At 40.2% G+C, this 20,651-nt stretch overlaps 1 protein-coding gene across 2 annotated transcripts in view; it reads left to right on the top strand.

Annotated features, from left to right (window-relative positions):
- The window catches only part of RB1CC1 (RB1 inducible coiled-coil 1), a 60,001-nt gene extending 48,191 nt beyond the window's left edge, over window positions 1–11,810 (top strand). Inside the window, exons 17-24 of one of the 2 annotated variants that reach the window (XM_061171345.1) lie at window positions 1,551–1,659; window positions 1,743–1,971; window positions 3,097–3,151; window positions 4,173–4,220; window positions 6,283–6,341; window positions 8,327–8,454; window positions 10,729–10,799; window positions 11,547–11,810. In XM_061171345.1, the coding sequence (XP_061027328.1) occupies window positions 1,551–1,659; window positions 1,743–1,971; window positions 3,097–3,151; window positions 4,173–4,220; window positions 6,283–6,341; window positions 8,327–8,454; window positions 10,729–10,799; window positions 11,547–11,624 (777 nt within the window). In that variant the 3' untranslated portion in view covers window positions 11,625–11,810. Of the gene's footprint in view, window positions 1–1,550; window positions 1,660–1,742; window positions 1,972–3,096; window positions 3,152–4,172; window positions 4,221–6,282; window positions 6,342–8,326; window positions 8,464–10,728; window positions 10,800–11,546 lie in introns of both variants that reach the window. The other variant, XM_061171344.1, reaches the window with a different exon arrangement.
- The last annotated feature ends 8,841 nt before the right edge of the window (window positions 11,811–20,651 follow it).

Genomic DNA, 20,651 nt, shown 5'->3' with positions numbered 1-20,651 from the left:
CTTTTCTTACTGTCTTTTTAGAGTTTAAAAAAAATGTCAACCAGAGAACAGAAAGAAAATGTAGAAGTATAGTTCCAAACACTTAGGAACTTTAAATGTTAAGGCCTGGGGAAAGACAGAGGAGCCTGGAAAAGGGGGAATGAGAAAGAGTAACCAGAAACAAAGCAGTGTGTGCTTCATGGAAACCAAGGAAATGAACTGTCCAGGGCTGGGGAGGAGCCACCAGGTTTAAGTAAGAATTGTCAGTGAAGAGACCATTCAGGTCTCTGTTTTTAGACGTCTGAAGTTGTGCGTGCTTTCATGTTTCCTCCTCCGTGAGCTAGGTCTTTCTCTCCCGCTTTCTTGCTGCCTGTCTCTGTGCTCCTGTGAGCCTGTGCAACTGCAGACTTGCAGCATTAAGGGGGGTGAAATAAGACGGAAACCAGCGCGTAAAGCAGCCAGCCATCTGATCCAAATGTAGTTCTTCTTTCAGTAGTTGTCAAACGAGAGGGGAGGTGACTCCTGAGGTACCTGCCAATTTTAAGTGGTGTTTGGATGTTAAGTGGTAGTTACCTGAGTTGATTTGTAACTCGCTTTATAAGGGCTACTTGGGCCTAGTTGGCTCTTACCTTAACTAGTCTTGTTTCTAATATGTGTATTATAAATTGTGTTAACTTTTCTGAAAATCCATTTGATATTGCAGAAACAGCCAGAGGTTATGAAAACAAAGTAACTAATGTACTATTATAAATATTTGTTAATTTTCTACCATAAATGTTACAGAGCAATGGCTTAATACAAAGGCATATCATAAATATTCTTTTTGAGGGGATCTTCCTGTCTGCTGTCTGGCTAGAAATGAGTTTAACTCAGTATTTAACAAATTCACTAATTTTGGCCCAAGAATGCCACCTTCTTGTTAAATGTCTCTGTTTCTAGCATCATTGGCATTAATGATTGATTGGAGTATCTTTGACTCTTAATTTTGGAAATTGGCTGACGGGATCTCTGCAGGCAGTTGGTATGTATGAGATCCGCAGTGAGAAGGCTTTCCTAGAAGTCGAGGAGTGGCAGGTCCAGCCATTATAAACCAGCAGATATCCAGATGAGAGGAGGAGATGAGATACAGTCATGTCCAAAATGTGACTGGAATCGAGATTTAGCTAAGGACAGAAGGAAGATTCCAGAGGCAGGGAAATCACTAAAAGAAACAGTTAAGTATATAACAGCACTGGTTAAAGTGTTGCCTATTTTATTTCTTTCCCCCAAATTTAAGAAATATTTACTAATGCTTTTCCTCTGACAATAAATATGTGGACAATAATGTGAAAATAGCATTCATTTTCAAGATATTAAATTGGAACACGTCTTAATACAGAACTAGGAAAATACAATCGAATGTGTTTACCACAGCGTGGCATTTTTATTTCAAAATAAACATCACTTGTGACTTACGCTTTTTCTTCTCCCCATAGAGACGCACCATGCAAAAATAAACATATTTTCTTTAGCTCTAGCTGCCCTGTGCATGCAGATAGATAATTTAAGTAGTTATCGTTCTGTTGTTCCAGACCAATTTTAATACTGTTTTAACAAGAGAGAAAATGAGAAAAGAGAACATAATCAGTGAACTCAGTGACAAGCTGAAAAGCACGATGCAGCAGCAAGAGCGGGACAAAGGTCAGTGACGCTTCCTAATGCGACATTGTTAGTTCCGTGTCACACGCAACGATTGTAACGCTCACATCCGCCCGGGGCTGCAGATTTGATCGAGTCCCTGTCCGAGGACCGCGCACGCTTGCTGGAGGAGAAGAAGAGGCTGGAGGAGGAGGTCAGCCGGCTGCGGGGCGGCGGGCCTGTCCCCTCCCCGGGGGTGGCCGCCGCCCCCGAGCTGTATGGGGCCTGTGCGCCCGAGCCCCCGGCGGAGGCCCCGGATGCCCTCGGCGAAGGCAGGCTGGACTCAGCGCTGGAGACCAGCATGATGTCTGTCCGGTGAGTGCCCCGTCCTGCTCGCCGGGGGCCGCGGCCCCTGGACCTGAGAGCTGCGCGTGTGAATTCTCCGTGCCACGGCCCGTGTTAGCGCCACTGATGGTGTGCGGGAATCCACTTCGGCACGCTTTCATACCGTGCCCAGGTGCCACCACAGCGTGCAGGCAGCCGGTGGGGACCCTGCAGGGGGGTCCAGGCCTTGAGGCCATGACGTCAGGGGCGCAGGGCTTCCTTAGGGTCGCTGGTGCGTTCAGCATGCTGAGGCCGTGCTGGGGCGAGGGAGTTGTCACTTCTGCATGGAAACTGAAGTAAAATCAGATAAAAGTCAAACTCACGGAAGCAGAGAGCAGGAAAGCGGCTGCCAGGGGCTGGGGTGGAGCGTGGGCCGTGTTCTCACCGAAGAGGCGGGTAAATGATGTGAGGAGATGGGTGTGTTAGGTAACTTGGTGGAGGGACCCCTCCCCCAGCGCGCACGTGTGTCAGACCATCGCGCTGCGCACTCCGGGTATATTACGGTTTTACTTGTCAGTTATGGTTCAGCGTAAAAAAGTGAAAGAAAAGCCCGCACGGTCTTTCTTGTTTTCTTTTCTGATTAGTTTCTGACTACCTCAGTGTGATGGGCAAGTTCACACATGACAGTGACTAGCGCTTTGTAGGCATGTAGGAATACTTTTGTAGTCTTTATATAGATTTGGTTTGTTCTTTATGAACTGAAGCTTTGAGTTTTACAGCTCACTCAAGGGCTTGTGGCATTTTGTTTGTTTTTAGTTTTAATGGTGAAGCCGCCCAAGAATGACCGTTTTATCTGTAACACGGATAAGAAGAATGGTCCCTGGGAGAAAGCTTGAAATTTCAAAGACATTATCCCTAGAAAAATGCATGCACAAAGTTTTGCTCATAATTTCAAAAGGTTTATCAATCTAGGTTCAGGATCTGTGGTATAAATTTTATACCATCCTACACCATCAAAATGTGTCCTAATTTAAACAGGCTGCTTCTGAAAATTTAGTACAAACCCTTAAATCTGTAAAGTGCTCTGTATTAACAGTTACATTTTCCAAAACCTTATTAGAGACCGTGAAGTCCAGAATTTTAAGACTTAAACTGAAATAAGCCATTCTCTCTTAGAGAAAACGTCCACATGCTCTCTGAAGAAAGGCAGAGGATAATGCTGTTGGAACGAGTAAGTGCATCATTTTCTTGAAACACAGGGTTTAATAAATATGTTCACTCTGGGATGCAGTGAAGTAAACCTTACGCTGAAAGCAGACTTTATTTGTGTTTATAGATTAGGTTTTTTTTTTTCTTTTCTTTTCTTTTTTTTTAATTTATTTTTTGTCTGCACCGCGTGGCTTGTAGGATCTTAGTTCCCCGACCAGGGCTCAAACCCGGGCCCTGGCAGTGAAAGTGCTGAGCACTAACCACTGGACCGCCAGGGACTTCCCCAAATTAGATCTTTTTTAATGGTTATTTTTGTGGTTACTTTCGAGAAGTCCTGTCATCTCTGATCCAAGTGGCCAGGAACAGTTCAGGATTCAGCAATACAATAGAAGTGTGAATTTCACATATTAATTTCAAAAAACAAAATATTAACTATTTTCCAAAATAGGGCACAAGTAGAATATGTGAATAATGAAGAAAAGTTAGGGTTTTTATAGTGATTAATTGAAGTGAAGAGAAAAAAATGGTAATAAGGGGTTTCTTGTCAGTTGCAGACTTTACACATCTTTGTTCAGAGACCACTTTTCTTTGCTTAGGCTTTGAAGATTTTTAACACTTTAGCTCCCTACAAGATAACTGTCTGATAAGGACTCAGAGTCAGAATTTTACAGATTTGTGCTCTTGCACGTGTGCTCTTGTTAGTGAAGGTTCATCAGCGTCTGCTGGCATGAGTATTATAACTGCAGATTCCTCCTCTTGGGCCCGACCTCCTAACAGAGCCTCTGGGGATGGATCTCAGATAGTTACTGCATGTTTACAAGGTCACAAGTGGTTCTAATGCATATTAAACTTTGAGAATCCTTGGCTTAAGGAAATAAACCTAAAATTGTTCTAATTCTCTTTTAAGCCAGTAAATAAGACAGTTGGAAAGGATTCCTAGAAGAGAAATGTCCCCACAAACCTTTTATAGTAGAACCAGACTTGAGTACGCAGACTATATTTTCGAGCATAAACCAGGGGGTCTCTCTTTCCCACCCCTGCAGACACTACAGTTGAAAGAAGAAGAAAACAAGCGGTTGAATCAGAGACTGGTAAGGTCTTCTCGCCCAGTTGATCTTGACATTTAAACTGCTTGCATTGCATTTCATTGTAAAGATCAGAAGGCTGTGTGGTGTGATTAGTTCTTTTCTGGCAGTTTTCGTTGAGCTGCGCTGGTCATTGAGGACAGTTGACTCTTAAGCCTGACCACGTGCACTGCCTCAGTCTTACAACATTAAAAGCAGCCAGCAAAATCCAGATTGTCTTTTCTGATTACTAAGAAGCTGTAATCTCTTAGGATTACATGATTATATGTGTTTATAACGTCAGGTTAGGGCTCTTCGTCAAGTGAGCAGGTCGTCAGAGCTCCTCCTCACGGGGCTCTTGTTGACGCGTCCGCCCGTAGGTGTGTGGAATCAGCACGTTCTGTCCGTCATGGGTGTTTTTTCTTTCTTTTTTTAACTCAAGGCGTTTGAACCTGACACCTTGCCTGAGACCCTGCGTGGCCCTCTCGATTGCCTTGGCTTTCCTCTAGCCTGTGAATCTAACCAAGTGCTCGATGAGTCAGTTTTACAGTCAGTCTTACCTGCTTTAATAAAGCAACTGCTTCATTTTTCAAATTCTAATGATGACAGTTTATGAGCAAATAGGAACAGTTTAAGGCCTGTATTCAGGACTTTTGAAAAATTTTAAGGTACTGATTAGAATTGAGTTTTTTTAAAATAAAGTGTCTTGTAGGGAAATATCTGCTTTCTTTCCTTTGCCTTTCTTAACTTGAACAGCAAAAATTACGTATTAATTCCATAGCTCTGCCAGACTGTCAATCATGAATTTATCACCAAAACAATTTTTTGAAGGCTATTTGCTGTTTCCGTGAGTGAAGCAAACCCTTTTCAAGGAGGCTTGGAGGAGTTGCCTGCGGCCCCTGGGGCTGCTGCACAGAACAGACGTGCTCCATGTGTGCTCCGTGCAGCGTCCCCAGGGGGATGGACGCTGTGCTGGGCGAGGGTTTAGGCACTTTGTTCACAGGTGCGCTCCTGGCGCCCAAAACAGTAGGTGGTGCACAGCACACAGTAGATGCTGGGGAAAGGCTTACGAGGGAAAGGGTCTGGTCCTTCAGATCCAGAGCGCACCCGCTCCCCCGCGAGCGGCGCCTCCGCGTCACTCATACTTTCATATCGATTGACAACTCTGTTCAGCCGGTGCTTCCTCACGTCTAAGCCCTTGTTTGTAACAAATACGTGGAGAGCTTAAGCTTTCTTAAGAAAATCTAAACAGAGTTGAATACAGTCTGAAAAATGGATCATTAAACTTGTTCTCACTGGCAGCATGTAGACTATTTGGATGATTGTGAAAACAGGTTGGAATACACTTTTAGGTCTTTCTAGTCATTATTTGTTGTTCTCTTTCTCTTTTGTTTTTAAACATTAATTGAGACCCTTCATAGTGTTCAAAGGGAAATGGAAGAAATTCTGAGCATCAGAATTAAACTTACGAACAAAGAGAAATCCATTTTATCTGTCCTTGATTTGTGTGGTTATAATTGGGCCCACTCTGCTTGGGAGGGATACCTTGGGACCCGTGTCCCATGTAACATGTGACAGTGTGAGAAATGTGCTGAAGCCTGACTGAGGAGCGGAGAGTCCCGGCCGAGCTGAGACAGCCACAGACCAGTTAGCCTGTCCCGTCCCATCCCGTCATGTCCCCCTGCGATGCTCATTAGGAGAGGAGGGGGAGCAGCCCCTTCCTTGTGTAATGCTTGCTCGGAAGGGTGGGTTTTAAACTCTTCTCGAAAAACATCAGTCTCCTTCCTAGTGATATTTTTTAGGATTAAATATGTATTTATAAATAAAATGATTCTATATTCAGTTTTTAATCCAGCCAAACCTGATTAAGAAATAACATAAGTAAAAGTGTAGGTAAATTTGTCCACTGAAAGTAATTGTTGAAGGAAAGGAATTACATTAATGGAGCAGAGAAGTTTGGACCCTGAAAACTGGGACACAGACGTGAATGTGTGTAACGTTGGAAGAGATGTTTGCAGTGTGGACCTAGTAAGTGCATCGAGAGAGAACATGTTACTTGTGTAAGCTTTGTGAACTGTTCTCTTTCTAGATGTCTCAGAGCATGTCCTCCGTATCCTCAAGGCATTCGGAAAAGATAGCTATTAGAGAGTAAGTATTTGATTTGTATTTTGTGCTTTTTTCTGTGAAAATAATGTAAGGAACTGAGTAACTCAGTATTGAATTGTCAATGAAAAAATGTATTTCAATGGCTATAATCTTTCAACTTCAGGTTCAGTCAGCTGAGTGTTTTGTACTCATTCGTAGTTAACTTTTTTTTTTTATTGAAAAGCGAGGTTTTTCTAAATTATTTTGGGAACATTAGGATTGTATTCGAAGTCCTTCCTATCATAGCTTTAATTATCACTTACACATACATTCCTGAAGCCTTTTGGATTCTACTTCCTTTTCAGCTGTCGCCACCTCTTTTAAATCCCATTTATCACCTTAGTCTTTTTCATTTTAGATTGGAGAATCTTGATATTTGAAGTTGGAGTGTTTCTTCATTTTTATTTCTCAGACTTCATTTTATTGATATGCTACAAATCCATAATACACTGTTAAAATTATCACTTGAATAATTTAATAGACAATATTCCAGGACCAAATTACCCCATAGTGATGTATTGGTTTTGGGCATGGGCTACTGGAAAGGAGGGTGTCTGATAAAGCATTGTTAGCAGCTCGTGAATACTGGTCATTTCTTCTGTACTTGTCAGGACTGACTTAAAAATAAATAAGACCCTCTATTTTGTCTGTAATAGGTCCATCGACCATATGTTCGGTTATCAGGCACTCCTGGTTACTGATCTTTAACTTCTCATTAGAGTTTTATCTTTTCTCAGTGATTTGAAAGAGCTGGGTGTATCAGTCTTTATCTGCCAGCTGTATGTCAAGTCAAATCAATATAAGGTTTTTCAAAGATTAGAGAGAGATGAGCTTAAAAAAAAAGAAAACTGCCTCAGAGAGGCCCTATCTTCCTTTTTTAAGGTATTATCCTCCAAAACAGTGCCTGTCACATCTTTTTAGGCAGGCAGTTAATTGTAGGATAAATAATTAGTGAATGATAGACTGTTATCTTTTTAAAGTTTCCCCAGTGATGTTAATGATTTATTAGGTATAGGACCCACTAAGTTATCTTAGATCTAGATTAACTTTGAACTGATACTCCAAACGACAGTTCTGAAGGACCCTGAAGAGACAGACACCAGCTGAGACACCCTAGGCGGTCACACCTACTCTTTCCTTCCTGCTCCCTCCTTCCTGGCTTCACCCCGAGTCAGTCATCGCTGTTGACTTGTTGAAGCCTAACTAAGTACATGCAGCTGGTTCAGTTGGGTTTTCTTTCAAATTGAGGAGACTGCTTGGAGACTGGAGAAGTAGTATAAGGTAGTTCTTTCTTTCCCACTGTGACTGTAAGTTTGCTCCCTCAATTTATGTTTATTATTGTAAAATGGAAGATTAGGATGAATACCTTCTTTCTATAGCTAGATGAACTATAATGGCTATTCTTTTTCTCCCCCTCACCCAAGCATTTTTTCGGGTTGTGTTCTTTTAAACAGTAGATTGTATTGGAAATTTTATTTTTAAAAATTTTGGGTCTTTGGCAGTTGCTCGCGTTAGCCTGTGAGCGTCTGTGTATGTCCAGCATTCCCGTGAGGGCCTGGGTAGAGTAAAAAAAAATCATGTAAATATGAAATTTCCTATTGCATTGTTTTTTTTTGTTTTAAATTTATTTATTTACGTTTGGCTGTGTTGGGTCTTTGTTTCTGTGCAAGGGCTTTCTCTAGTTGCGGCAAGCGGGGGCCACTCTTCATCGCGATGCGCGGGCCTCTCACCGTCGCGGCCTCTCTTGTTGCGGAGCACAGGCTCCAGACGCGCAGGCTCAGTAGTTGTGGCTCACGGGCCTAGTTGCTCCGCGGCATGTGGGATCTTCCCAAACCAGGGCTCGAACCCGTGTCCCCTGCATTAGCAGGCAGATTCTCAACCACTGTGCCACCAGGGAAGCCCCCTATTGCATTGTTAATTGAGTGTTTCGTTGAACATTGCAGAATCAAGGTGACTCCTTAGATCAATGAAATCATTCCTTTGTTCAGTTTTCAGGTGGGAGATCTGGTCCTCATCATCCTGGACGAACGCCATGACAATTACGTGCTCTTCACCGTGAGTCCCACCTTGTACTTCCTGCACTCGGAGTCGCTGCCTGCCCTGGACCTCAAACCAGGTGAGGGGGGTAAGTGTCACATCTGTAACCAAAACAATTAACCTAGAGTGGAGAGAATATATTAAAGATTTTTCTCCCACATTGTCTAATTATATCAGAATTAAATAGGTAAGCAGGAACTCTGCCTAATCTGGTTTTTGTTTGTTTGTTTTTCTAAAATCTTCATTATCCAGATTATTTTCCTGGATTCTGCTGATGCAGTTGGATCAAATATCTCATACTCTAGCAGTAGCAGAATTACACTGTTAAAATTCTCATACCTATTTAAGCTTCAATATAACATGCTCATTTGTTTATAAGGGCATTACTTGTTTTGGCAAAAATAAATTCTTTTAAATTATAAGGTGTCTTTTCTCTCCTATTTATCATCCTGTTTCTACCTTTTTCTTTCATTGAACTTGTCAGTAAATTTTTTTAAAAAGGCAATAAGCTTTGTTAAAGTATACTAAATTACAATTAGTATATTACTATCGTCTATTACATTGATCTTTAAAGAACTCAAAAAGAACAGAATAGGTACCCTGGGATACTTAGGCTAAATAGAATTATTCAAAAACAAGAGTGTGTGTCCATTTGGTTTGATGTTCCTGTTTGGAATGACTTGTGAACATGGTCATATGCCCGTTCTCTGAAGTAGGCCGCACACGATCACGCCACCCTGGCTGTTGGCGGTGGGTTATGTAGAATGTGACCATGAAAAATGAGAAGAGAAGCTTGCAATTTAATTTACTGGTTTTGTACCTTGAAAACAGTGAACTTGATTTTTTTCCTTGAATTTTTTTGTAGGTTTTTTGTTTTTCATTTATTTAGACTTATTTGAAAATGATTTTTAAATTTACCAAAAAAGTTGCATAAATAAGTACAGTATAAAAAAGCCCGATATCCCTTCACGCAGAGTCACGTGCTGTTAACGTTCTGCCCCGTTTGCATTACCTCTGCCTGTGCACGTCTAGATGTACTGATCCACGGCTGTACACAAGCATGCGCACGTTTGTTTCCGGGCAGAGTGACGTCCTGCCCCTTTAACTACTTCACTCTGCATTTCCTAAGAACAGGAAGAGTTCAGTGTTTGCATCTAGTAACCGCTCACTGTCTACCACGTGCGTTTGCATTGTGAAGACTCTCACGAGTCCCACAGAAAAGAATTTATTTAACAGTCTTTACCACAGAACTCAAGCCCCCTCTTTTTTCCTCTTCCTCCGTCCCTCCGTCCCTCCCTCCTTCCCTGCATACATACATGCGTACATACGTACATGCATACATACAGAACAGGATGCCAGTTGGGGTAATGCTGCCTACCGACTCCTTGCCCTGGGGGTGTGTGGGTGACCAGGGCGTTGTTATGCCCGTGACGGGAACTCATCACTCCTTGGACATGAGTGTTAGATGATTCTTTTCAGAAATTGTGAACTATCTGTGAAGGGCTCTATTAGTCCTTAGAGTAGACTTGCCATATCCTGTGGTCCAGGAGCTTTTTTATCTTTGTATCACATGGTAGTATCTGTATGTTCATTTCAGATGGTTTATTCAGGATATCTTTTTTTAATATCATGCCAAGTAAGGTTTATGGAATAAAAATCAGTTTTAGCTTCTCAGAGGCTTTACCCTTAACAGATAATTTATTGGTCGAATACTTTTGGAATCAACTCTTTTATGACAACTTCTCTTCTGATGAATTTTAAAAGAGAATGAGTATTTATCTCTTACACACTTTGCCGTGTGAGAACTAGCTTTTTCATCGTGTCTCCGTCCACATTTTTTAATCTCCCCTCCACACAAGTACTGCCCTTTAGACTTTCTTTCATCCGTAATCCTTATAATTATAGTTATTTATTGTGCACTGACTGTGTTTGCGTTGTGGTGCCAAAAAAAAGAGAGAAGACAATGCTTTGCTTTGAACCTAGAATATAAATTTTGTCTGTTTAACTGCTTTCAGTAGCAGAAAAGGTCATGTGTTAGCACTTTCTGTAGGTGGCACTGCGGAGCTAATTTAGAATTCCTAGATTTATTTGTTCATGATTTGTACTCAGATTGTGTTTTTGTTTCTTGAACTTTGTCAGTTCTGTGGTTTGACTTACCATCTGCACTTAATGAGTAAGTGAAGCCAAAATTAGTGGTTGAAAAGTAAAATTCAGTTTTGTTTTATAAATTGTTATGCATTTCTGTGATTTCACTCTCGAGAATGTCATTAAACTGTTTTGACTCTGGCAGTTATGTTTTCATGAATAATTATAGTTGTACTTTCTAAAAGAATTTAATGGTTTGCTTCCATAGCCTCAGGTGCATCTCGAAGACCATGGGTCCTTGGAAAAGTGATGGAGAAGGAGTACTGTCAGGCCAAAAAGGTAAGCGCATTGTGGGACATGGACCTAGGAGTTGTAAGAAGATTCTCAGGATGCTTTATGCAGAACAGTGCTCTTCTTGGCCTTCTGATTCACTTGAATTAGGCCTGAATTTAATGAGTGTGAGTTTGCACCAGCAATTTTATGAATATTTATGTGATTTACCTTCCAGTAGTAGAGGTAGATGGCCAACAAGCTATCAACATATCCAGGAAAACTACAACAAGTTTCTGTTCTGAGTATTAAATTACTAGTGTTTTCATGTGCAAAAAAGGAACACAGCATAACTGGTGATTAATCTGTTTGTAGGTAGAGCTGATGTTTCCTTACTTTTATAATGCTACCCCCACTGAAGAAAGATAATGTGAGATATTGATGGCTCAGAATGCACCTGACTGATGTCGGCAGTGTCGGTGCTGTAGAGTCAGAGAGATCCAGTGAGCAGTCTTCCTAGCTCGTTTGTGGACCCCGTGCGCCAAAACAGCAATGGAACTTGACCTGTGTGTTGTTGAGGTTTCTTTGATGTTTAAAATAATAACATATGGCTCACTTTGTACTGTATTATTTAGCAGTGATTACCGACCCTTCCGTCAGTATTAGTGGCTCGTCTGTTACATGCTCATCTGGTGAGGGGCGGATCTGTGTCCTTTGATAAAGACACCCCTCTCCCCGCAATGATCGAGCATTGCATAGTGTGGTAGGATGGTACCTCTGTAATTTGGTTTAATCACCCTTTTCTTTCTGTCTTAGGCACAAAACAGATTTAAAGTTCCTTTGGGGACAAAGTTTTACAGAGTGAAAGCTGTGTCATGGAATAAGAAAGTATAATTTATGGAAGAAATTGAGGCATTCTGTGACGTTTTTCTGATCTGTCCCAACAGTGCTCATTCATCACTCCAAAAACAGCAGGCCATCTTTTTATATACAGGTCAACACGACAGCGTACTTCTTTAGTGTATATCATTTACTTTTTACCTGGCTACATTTTAGGAACAATAAATTCGTCAAAACCCTTGGCTGAGTTAAAATGGTTTTGTTTTTGTTTTTCTACCCAAGTAACTCTAGAAATGCGGACCAAACTAGTTCACTTTCTCAAAGGGCACACCCCGTGCATTGTGGTTTATGATCAGCCATATTCTTTGCCTGTTACATGTACCTTAGCTTGAACTTAGATATTCAGTGTTAGTTGTTATTACCAGCATTTGTCCTTTTGTGAAATCAATATCAGAAAACTTGCACTCTTTAACACATTCTTTATAAAATGTATAAATTCTTCAAAACTATTTAAAGAGGAGTGTTACTGCATGCAGATAATCATAATTTTGAGTTTGCCTCTGTAGATTACTAAAACAAATTGTTTCATTTATTTTTTTAAATGCCCTTTGATGTTTCAAAACAAAAAGGAACTCTAATTTGATTGACTGACTTTAAGATCAGCCATAATCAGCAATCTTCAAAAGCACTTTGAACAGATTGGTCGCCTGGGTTCTACAGGGAGGAGTGAGCTAGTGGGGGTTTCTCAAGCAGCACACAGACCTTCCCAACACTTTATTATTCTGTTCAGAATAATCTTATTGATGACGTCGTAATTCATGGTTCAGTTTCAGAAAAAACGTACTCATTGTACATTAACCATTTAGAGGTCATTTAAATATAACAAAATGTTGTATTGTAAAAGACATGTAGAATTTTAAAACAATAAAGATTTGAACCTGTAAATGTGTGTGCCTTTTAAAGAAGGATACAATTTTTAATATATTTGAGTGATTGCTGGGAAGTGTGAAAAACTTGTTCTGTATCATATCAAAAGAGAAACATGTTTATTACAAAAATGTTCTTTAACTATATGCTATGTAACAGGGTAAAACAGTGTTACGTAGAATAGAATTGTGTGAAGCCGATCTTTAGCTAAGTTGCCACGGAGCAGAGGTATTTAAATGAGTAGTTGAGCTGGTTGAGACTTGTTTCAGGTTTGTTGCTAGAGAACAATAATAAAGTGATTCTTTTTTTCAGAAAATATTTAATTTCTTCATAAAAATAAGTTAAATATTTTTTTAAATATGTATGTCTAATAGTACAGAAAATGGAATAAACACCATAGTGTATAGAAAACTGAATTTGACAACATATTAATGAATAAATGAACAAATGATTTCACATGTTTCTATTCAATCCTTCCATTACATCTTCACGCAGAGAATATCAAAGCACTAAAGAACTTTATATACAGAGTGGTCCTGCTAAGCAGATGTGGTGGGTCTGAATGAATCTGCCGGGGGCCTGTTTGACTTGAGATTTCATGTGGTCGTTGTGCTGTGGGGCTGTGGGCTGACGTGTGACATGTCAGGAGTGTCGCTCTTTAACGTTGGCTTCTGTTGCTTAGAGTTTTTCTTACATCCCATTTCATATCCATGCTATCAGTGGTCACATAAACCTTCACAAAGCAAACAAAAAGAAAATGCAGTTTTCTTAGTTAAAAAGAAGAAAAATGAAGCCTGCTTGAGTTCTTACCATTGGGTCGTTGAGGTGAGCCTTGGCATCAGAATGTCCACGCTTCAGTCCCAGATGTAACTTTAATTTTGGCCAAGTTGCATAAACTCTGAGCCTCAGTTTTCTCATGTATACAATGGTGTAATAATAAGACCTACCTCGTAGGGTTATTTTGAAAATTAAGTGATGAAAATTATAAAGGGCTTTGAACAATTTCAGATAAACAGGTTAAGTACTGAATAAACATTAGCTATTATAAAGATTTCTTTATCAGAATCTGTAAATTCACTATTCAAACTCGAGTAGAAATGTAGCTCTCTTTATTATGAGAATGAAAGTTTAAGTCACATTTAACTGCAAGTAAACTTGAAGCGTACATGAATTACGTGGATAGTTTTACTTTTGCAAAAGTACCTGGATATCCTAAGAACAGAATGAGCAAAAATTATACAAACTTTCATTTTTATTTATTTTAAAAAATTATCATGGTATAAAACATGTACGTGCTTTCAAAAAATTAATATGCCCTTAAACCCCTGTCCTATTTCCCAGTTTTGCCACGTGGAAGTAGTTTTGCTTGTTTGGCCATTTTTTTTTTTTTATGTGCCAGACTATACGACTATACTGGTATTTCTCGATAAATCAATTTATATTATCAGTTTACTTTCTCATATGATACGAAGATTTAGTTACTTCACAAGAACCTTTTCTGCTTCTATCTTTCCTGCACTGTATACTACTTTCTAGTTGGTTCATTAGCATTTATATTATCATGACTTTTTTTTTAGTAGCCATCCTAAGTGGGTGTTTTATGTGCTTGTGGGGCATTTGTATATCTTTGTTGGAGAAATACCAGTTCAAGCACTTTGCCCATTTTTTTCAGTTGTCTTTCTGTTATTGAGTCGTAAGAGTTTTTTTTATATATTCTGGATACTAGGCTCATATGATTTACAAATATTTTCTCCCATTCTGTAGGTCATCTTGTCAATTTCTTGATAATCTCCTTTGATGTGCAGAAGTTTATCATCTTGATAAAGTCCAATTTAATTTTTTTTTGCCTGTGGTTTTGATGTCATATCTAAGAGTTTTGTGGTATTAACTCATATTTAGATTGTTGATTCATTTTAAATTGACTTGTGTATTTGGTGTGAGGTAGGCGTCCAACTTCATTCTTTTGTATGTGGATATCCAGTAATCCCAGTACCACCTGAAGAAACTTTTTTTCCTCCAATTGAATTGTCGTCGAAAATCATTTGACCATTGACGTATGGGCTTATTGCTGGACTCTCAGTTCTGATTCATTGGGGGGCGGGGGGTGTGTGTGTGTGTGTGTCCTTACGTCAGTACTACAGTCTTTACTATATTGAGTTTTATAGTAAACTTTGTAATAAGTTTTAAAATCTGGACTTATGAGTCCTCCAACTTTGATCCTCTTTGAAAATTGTTTGACTCTTTAGGGTACATTGAGTTTCCATATGATTTTTTTTTTGCCACGCCGTGAGGCATGCAGAATCCTAGTTCCCTGACCAGGGAGCAAACCTGTACCCCTTGCAGTAGCAGCATGGAATCCTAACCACTGGACGACCAGGGAATTCCCTCCATATGAATTTTTGAATTGGTTTTTCCATTTTGGAAGAATGACTATTGGAATTTTGTTAAGGATTGCATCAAATCTGTAGGTTACTTTATGGCAGTACTGCCAATCTTTTTTTTTTAATTAATTAATTAATTTATTTTTGGCTGCGTTGGGTCTTTGTTGCTGTACGCGGGCTTTCTCTAGTTGCGGCGAGCGGGGGCTACTCTTCGTTGCGGCGCGCGGGCTTCTCATTGCGGTGGCTTCTTGTTGCGGAACACGGGCTCTAGGTGCGTGGGCTTCAGTAGTTGTGGCACGTGGGCGCCATAGTTGTGGCTCGCGGGCTCTGGAGCGCAGGCACAGTAGTTGTGGCACGCGGGCTTAGTTGTTCCGCAGCATGTGGGATCTTCCCAGACCAGGGCTCGAACCCGTGTCCCCTGCATTGGCAGGCGGATTCTTAACCACTGCGCCACCAGGGAAGTCCCTGTATTGACAATCTTAGTATTGTCTTTCAGTTCATAAATACATGATGTCTTTCCATTTATTTATATCCTCTTTATTTTAGAAACATTTTGTAGCCTTTGGTATACAGTCCTTTTTTAGTTAAATTTATTTTTAAGTATTTTATTCTTTTGGATTTTGTAAGTGGAGTTGCTTCTTTAATTATCAGATTGTCTGCAAATAGAAATTGTTCTACTTCTTCCCTTCCAATTTGGATGCCTTTTATTTCTTTTTCTTGCCTGATTGCTCTGGCTAGAACTTCCAATACTGTGTTGAAAAGAAGCAGTGAAAATGAGAATCTTTGTGTTCCTATCTTAGAGGGAAAGCTTTCAGTCTCTCGCCATTATGTATGCTACTCACTGTGGTGGGTTTTTCACGTATGGCTTTCATGTTGAGGAACTTCCCTTCAGTTTCTAGTTTGTTGAATGTTTTTAATGACGAAGCGGTGTTGAAGTTTGTCAAATGCTTATTCTGTATTCATTGAGATGGCCATGTGTTTTTCTTGTCCTTCCTTCTATTAATGTTATGTGTTACATTGATTTTCATATGTTGAGTCATGCTTGCATTTCTGGAATAGACCTCCCCACCCCACCCGGCGGTCATTTTGTGTAATCCTTTTAATCTGTTGAATTCAGTTCCTAGAATTTTGTTGAGGATTTTTGCATCTTAAGTGGAGGGACACATTCTCTGGATACTAATCCACCATCTTTTGTGACGTCACTATTGGATTGATCCTTTTAAAGACAAGAAAACAGGTTTGGAGTGATTAGTGACTTGGCCAATGTCTCAGAATTAGGAGCTCAGTGAGAATCACATCGATCACTCCTGACTTAGCATAATGTTCTTCCAGTTGAGGGAGAGAGAGGAAAACCCCAAAACCCTGGGTTTATGGCTCAGTTTATTCCGATGGTTGGAGTAGTTTACATGAATTCCATTTCTTTCAGGCATTGGCCTGAGAGAACAAAGACACTGAAAGATATGTATTTGCTAGAAATTAAGACTATGCATTTATCATAAGTGCTCTAAAGTGGATCGTTTATATCCTCCTTCCTGCTTACTCAAAGTTGGGGGTCGAGAGGTCTTATTTATTTTTAAAATGTCTTTGTGCATATATGTTTATCAAAGTACAACTCCCTTAAAAATGCTGTGGGTTTCCTATAAAACTGTTCGGAGTTCCCTAAATGTCCTTTAAAAGCTAAATCGTGATTCACACAGACCTCTCTGGAATAGTGGAGTGCTCTGGGAAAAATCTCTTAAGATGCTTAAGAACTCCTTTGTCTAGCTGAGAGGATTTTCTAGGTGCTGACGTAACCCTGAAGTCTTAATAAAGGGCATAGCAGTTACAGTTTTGATTTGATCATGATCCAGAAACCATTTCTTACTTTGAGAATCTTCAGCTCTGGAGAGAGTGGACCCAACCTTACAGGTCCTGCGTCTTCTATATTTTTGCTGAACTCTTCTTGCAAATGAAAAGTTTCTTCTCTGTTTCATGTCCCTCTTCCCGTGCCTCATACAGAGCTGAAGGAAACCAGTGGACACTTTGAACATTTCTTAGAAAGTTTCTTAGCCAAAAACACACATTTGCTAGTTTTGCCAGTTGTTCTGCTACTTAAAGACGTAAGTCACCATCTTTCCAGCTTCCAATAGCAGTTCTGCTTTTCCAACCTTCACAGACAGACAGTTCCCTGTTCTCCCAGGCTTGTCAGGCAGTGCCAGGTGTTCTGGGTTTGGGTACCAGTTTCTGTGTCGAGTATATCGTAACTGCTCATTCAGTGAGCAGTGGCTTAAAGTATCGTTCATTTGCTTTACGTGGCTGCAGTCATCTGTCGATTCACTTCAGGCTGGCTGACATCGCTCAGTTGGCTGGAACTGAGTTAGGGTCACCGGGGATGCCTCGGTTCCTTATGTGTCCTGTCAAAGTGCCCCGGTTTCTAAACAGCGGCTGCAGGGCTGCAGTATTCCTAAAAGAGGGGGCAACAAAGTCGGAGGCTTAGAAGTCAAATTATGTCACTTCTACCGCAGTCTTTTGATCATACTGAGTGACTGAGCCAACTCAAAGTATAGGAGTAGCTATTGGCCTTTAATATTAGGTATAAATGTCCTTGAAGATTTTTTAAAGCATGTGATTTAATGGATGCCTAAAGCCACAAAACTGAATACTGTTTTGTTTTGTTTTTTAAGATTTTTTTTGATGTGGACCATTTTTAAAGTCCTTATTGAATTTGTTACAGTATCGCTTCTCTTTTGTGTTTTGGTTTTTTGGCCATGAGGCATGTGGGATCTTAGCTCCCCAACCAGGGATCGAACCCGCACCCCCTGCATTGGAAGGCAAAGTCTTAACCACTGGGTCGCCAGGGAAGTCCCCAGTACTGTTTGCTTTAAAATCTAATTTTCATAAATTTACCCTTTTACTTAAACACTTACTAGTGATGACTGGGAAGCAGTTTAAAATGTTATTAATGTCCATTAATTGATGGCTTTTATGTTAGTCATACTCTTAGAATATAAACAAGCCATCTTTGGCCGATTTTGAAAAACACTTTGTATAATTTATAATCTTTAAGGGTAAGATGGAAATTCAAACAATTCCTAACACAGTGGTAATGAGACATACTGTCAGCTGTAAGCTATTTGGTTTACATACTTCTTAGGTGTCTCAGACACCACTGATTGTTTCCTTCTCACCTTAAGATAGATGAGGCTTAGTAGCAGCGTCACTTCCAGTGTTAGCGGAAACAAGCCTCAAGCCTCCGCATAACAAAATGGACCATCAGTCCTCTGCATACCCTTGTAGTGAAAGCAGTACGTGTGTGTGTGTGTGTGTGTGTGTGTCACGTAGGGACACTTCTGTCCAGGGTCTGTGCCTCACTAAAATGCTGGGCCGTCAAACCACTTTAACAGATGTTACCCTTTTCCTTGAGAGCCGGGCACTAGGCAGGAATCCTCCATCTTCACTGTCACTAGAGTTTAATGGCAATTTAGGAAATTCCAACACTTTCAGTGGCTTTCAGGGACTATTTTTACAAACGTTATATGTCGCTTCAGAAGGATCTCTCCAGCTTTGTGGACCCTAATAGCACAGATGCTTCTCTGACAGTCTGATTCTGAATTGATGCTGTAATACTTCTTAGACTGATTTAGAAATGCCACCAACTAATTCCCCCACCGGTCAGAGTAGTACTGTCGCTCGGTGAATAGCTAGCGTCGGTGTCACTTGTAATCTCTTTGGAATTCTGTTCGGCCAGTGGGTGTCTGCTTAACCAGCGTGGGCTTCTAACATGAACTTGGTTTCTTAAAGAACGAGTTCTTAATAATTCCTACGGAAGTGTAGAGCCTAACCTTACAAGCATATACGATGCCTGAATTCTCGGCAATTTCAGTCACAGTCATACACAAGCTTCTGTCTTCATCCTACCTGTTTGAGAAGTATGGTTTCTGGAGATGTCACTGTCTATATAGGTGGTACTACTTTTAAAACAGGTTGTACATGGTCTAGTCAAAATGCATACTTTTCCCTGTGTTTTCATGCCACCATGTACTGAATTAGGTCCTTTTAAAAAAGTGACATTTTCACGAATGTTACTCAGATTTAGCCTGTAGCATTGAAGAATACAAGGGAGCATGAATGCGCAACTTTTTCAACTATGACAATGGCCATTTACGCTCTGGAAATCTTACCAGAGGGCTCTTCTTTACCAATTAGCACTAAAAGCAATTGTGCATAATTTAAAATATTTTGAGATGCCTTACAAATAATAGTATCATTATGTAATACGTAAGAGCATTCAAAAATTCAACACTCTACAAGAATTCTCTCATCACTCTGATCCTGATATTTCCACGGCGATCCAGAGTACTAGACAGAGGCCACCTTTCAACTTTGGTACCTGATACTTCCCAAAGCATTTCTATATTAACCAGTGATAATATGAACCACTGTGTACTCCTTAAGACATTGGAGAGGCTTTTCAAACCATGAAGTTTTGATTTCTTGAAAAACTAACTGGCCATTTACTGTTATCAGTAATCATGGTATTCTCAGCTGAGGTAGCTGAAACCTCACAGCATGAACTAAATGATAATTCCTAGTGGGTAGAGGCTTGTGGATATAACTGGAACGTCAAAAAAGTTTCTCCACTTTCGAAGCATAAACGCTGTCTTCTTATTCGCCTTGAATTACTTATCACTTTCCTTCCATAAGTATGTCAGTGCTGCTCTGTCTTCTAAATATCTTTACGCAAAACTGTTTCCTAAATATATATATAGACACATAGATATATATTTATGAATCAGTAGTAACAATTTTTCCATGATTATGTATAAAGGCAGACCATGTCACAGGGGGTGTGGTTCTGGTATAAAGCAAAACCATGCTGATTTGTGGTGAGTAATATAGTTGCCAAGGGAACATAGGATACACAATGGTTCAACTTTAACTTTTCGACTACCATGTGAAAACGATATGCATTCAGTAGAAACCGTACTTCGACTTATGGATTTTGATCTTCTCCTGGGCAGCGAGATGCGGTGGATCCCCTCGTGAATGCTGGGCAGGACAGCAGCAGCTCCTGTCACCACGAGGTCTCCAGGATGATCCACTGATGCACTGGCAACCGTTCTGATTTTCGCTTTCAGTACAGTGTTCAGTAAACCGCATGAGATAGGCAGCACTTTCGTATAAAACAGGCTCTGTGTGAGATGATTTTGCCCAGCTGTAGGCTAATGTGAGTGTTCTGAGCGCGTCTGAGGGAGGTGAGGCTGAGCTACGATGTCCAGTAGGTTAAGTGTATTTGATGCCTTTTCCACTTGAAATACTTTCGACTTAACGCTGGGTTTATCAGGATGTAAATCCAATGTAAGTCAGGGAAGATCTATACTAATAGATGAAGTCTTTCCCGTGTTGGAAGCCACACATCCACAGCCTCTAGGACTATTTTTCCAGATGACTAATGCATTTTTTCTCTAAACTTTTCTAATTTTACTCAAGTTCTAGGGGTGCCTGCATGTGTTCTCTGCAGTGTCCATTAGAATAAGCAAACTTAAATTGGAAATACACAGATTATTCACAAAAATCTTGACAATTCCAACACTTCTGACATACCAAAATGCCTGCTGAGTGCTCACTGCCATATTATTTCTATTTCGTTAAAGAATTACAGAGCTTGTCGCTAAAAGTTTATGGTTAGAATGAAGTTCAGAAAGTTTCCATTAAATAAATGCCTGACATCAAAATGATCCTGCTATTCAGGCAACAGCGAAATTCAAAGTTTGATTGGGGTTAGAAGGACCAA

The sequence above is a fragment of the Eubalaena glacialis genome, chromosome 17 (genome assembly GCF_028564815.1).
Source record: "Eubalaena glacialis isolate mEubGla1 chromosome 17, mEubGla1.1.hap2.+ XY, whole genome shotgun sequence".
Lineage (NCBI taxonomy): Eukaryota > Metazoa > Chordata > Mammalia > Artiodactyla > Balaenidae > Eubalaena > Eubalaena glacialis.
This window is presented reverse-complemented; position numbering and strand designations above follow the sequence as displayed.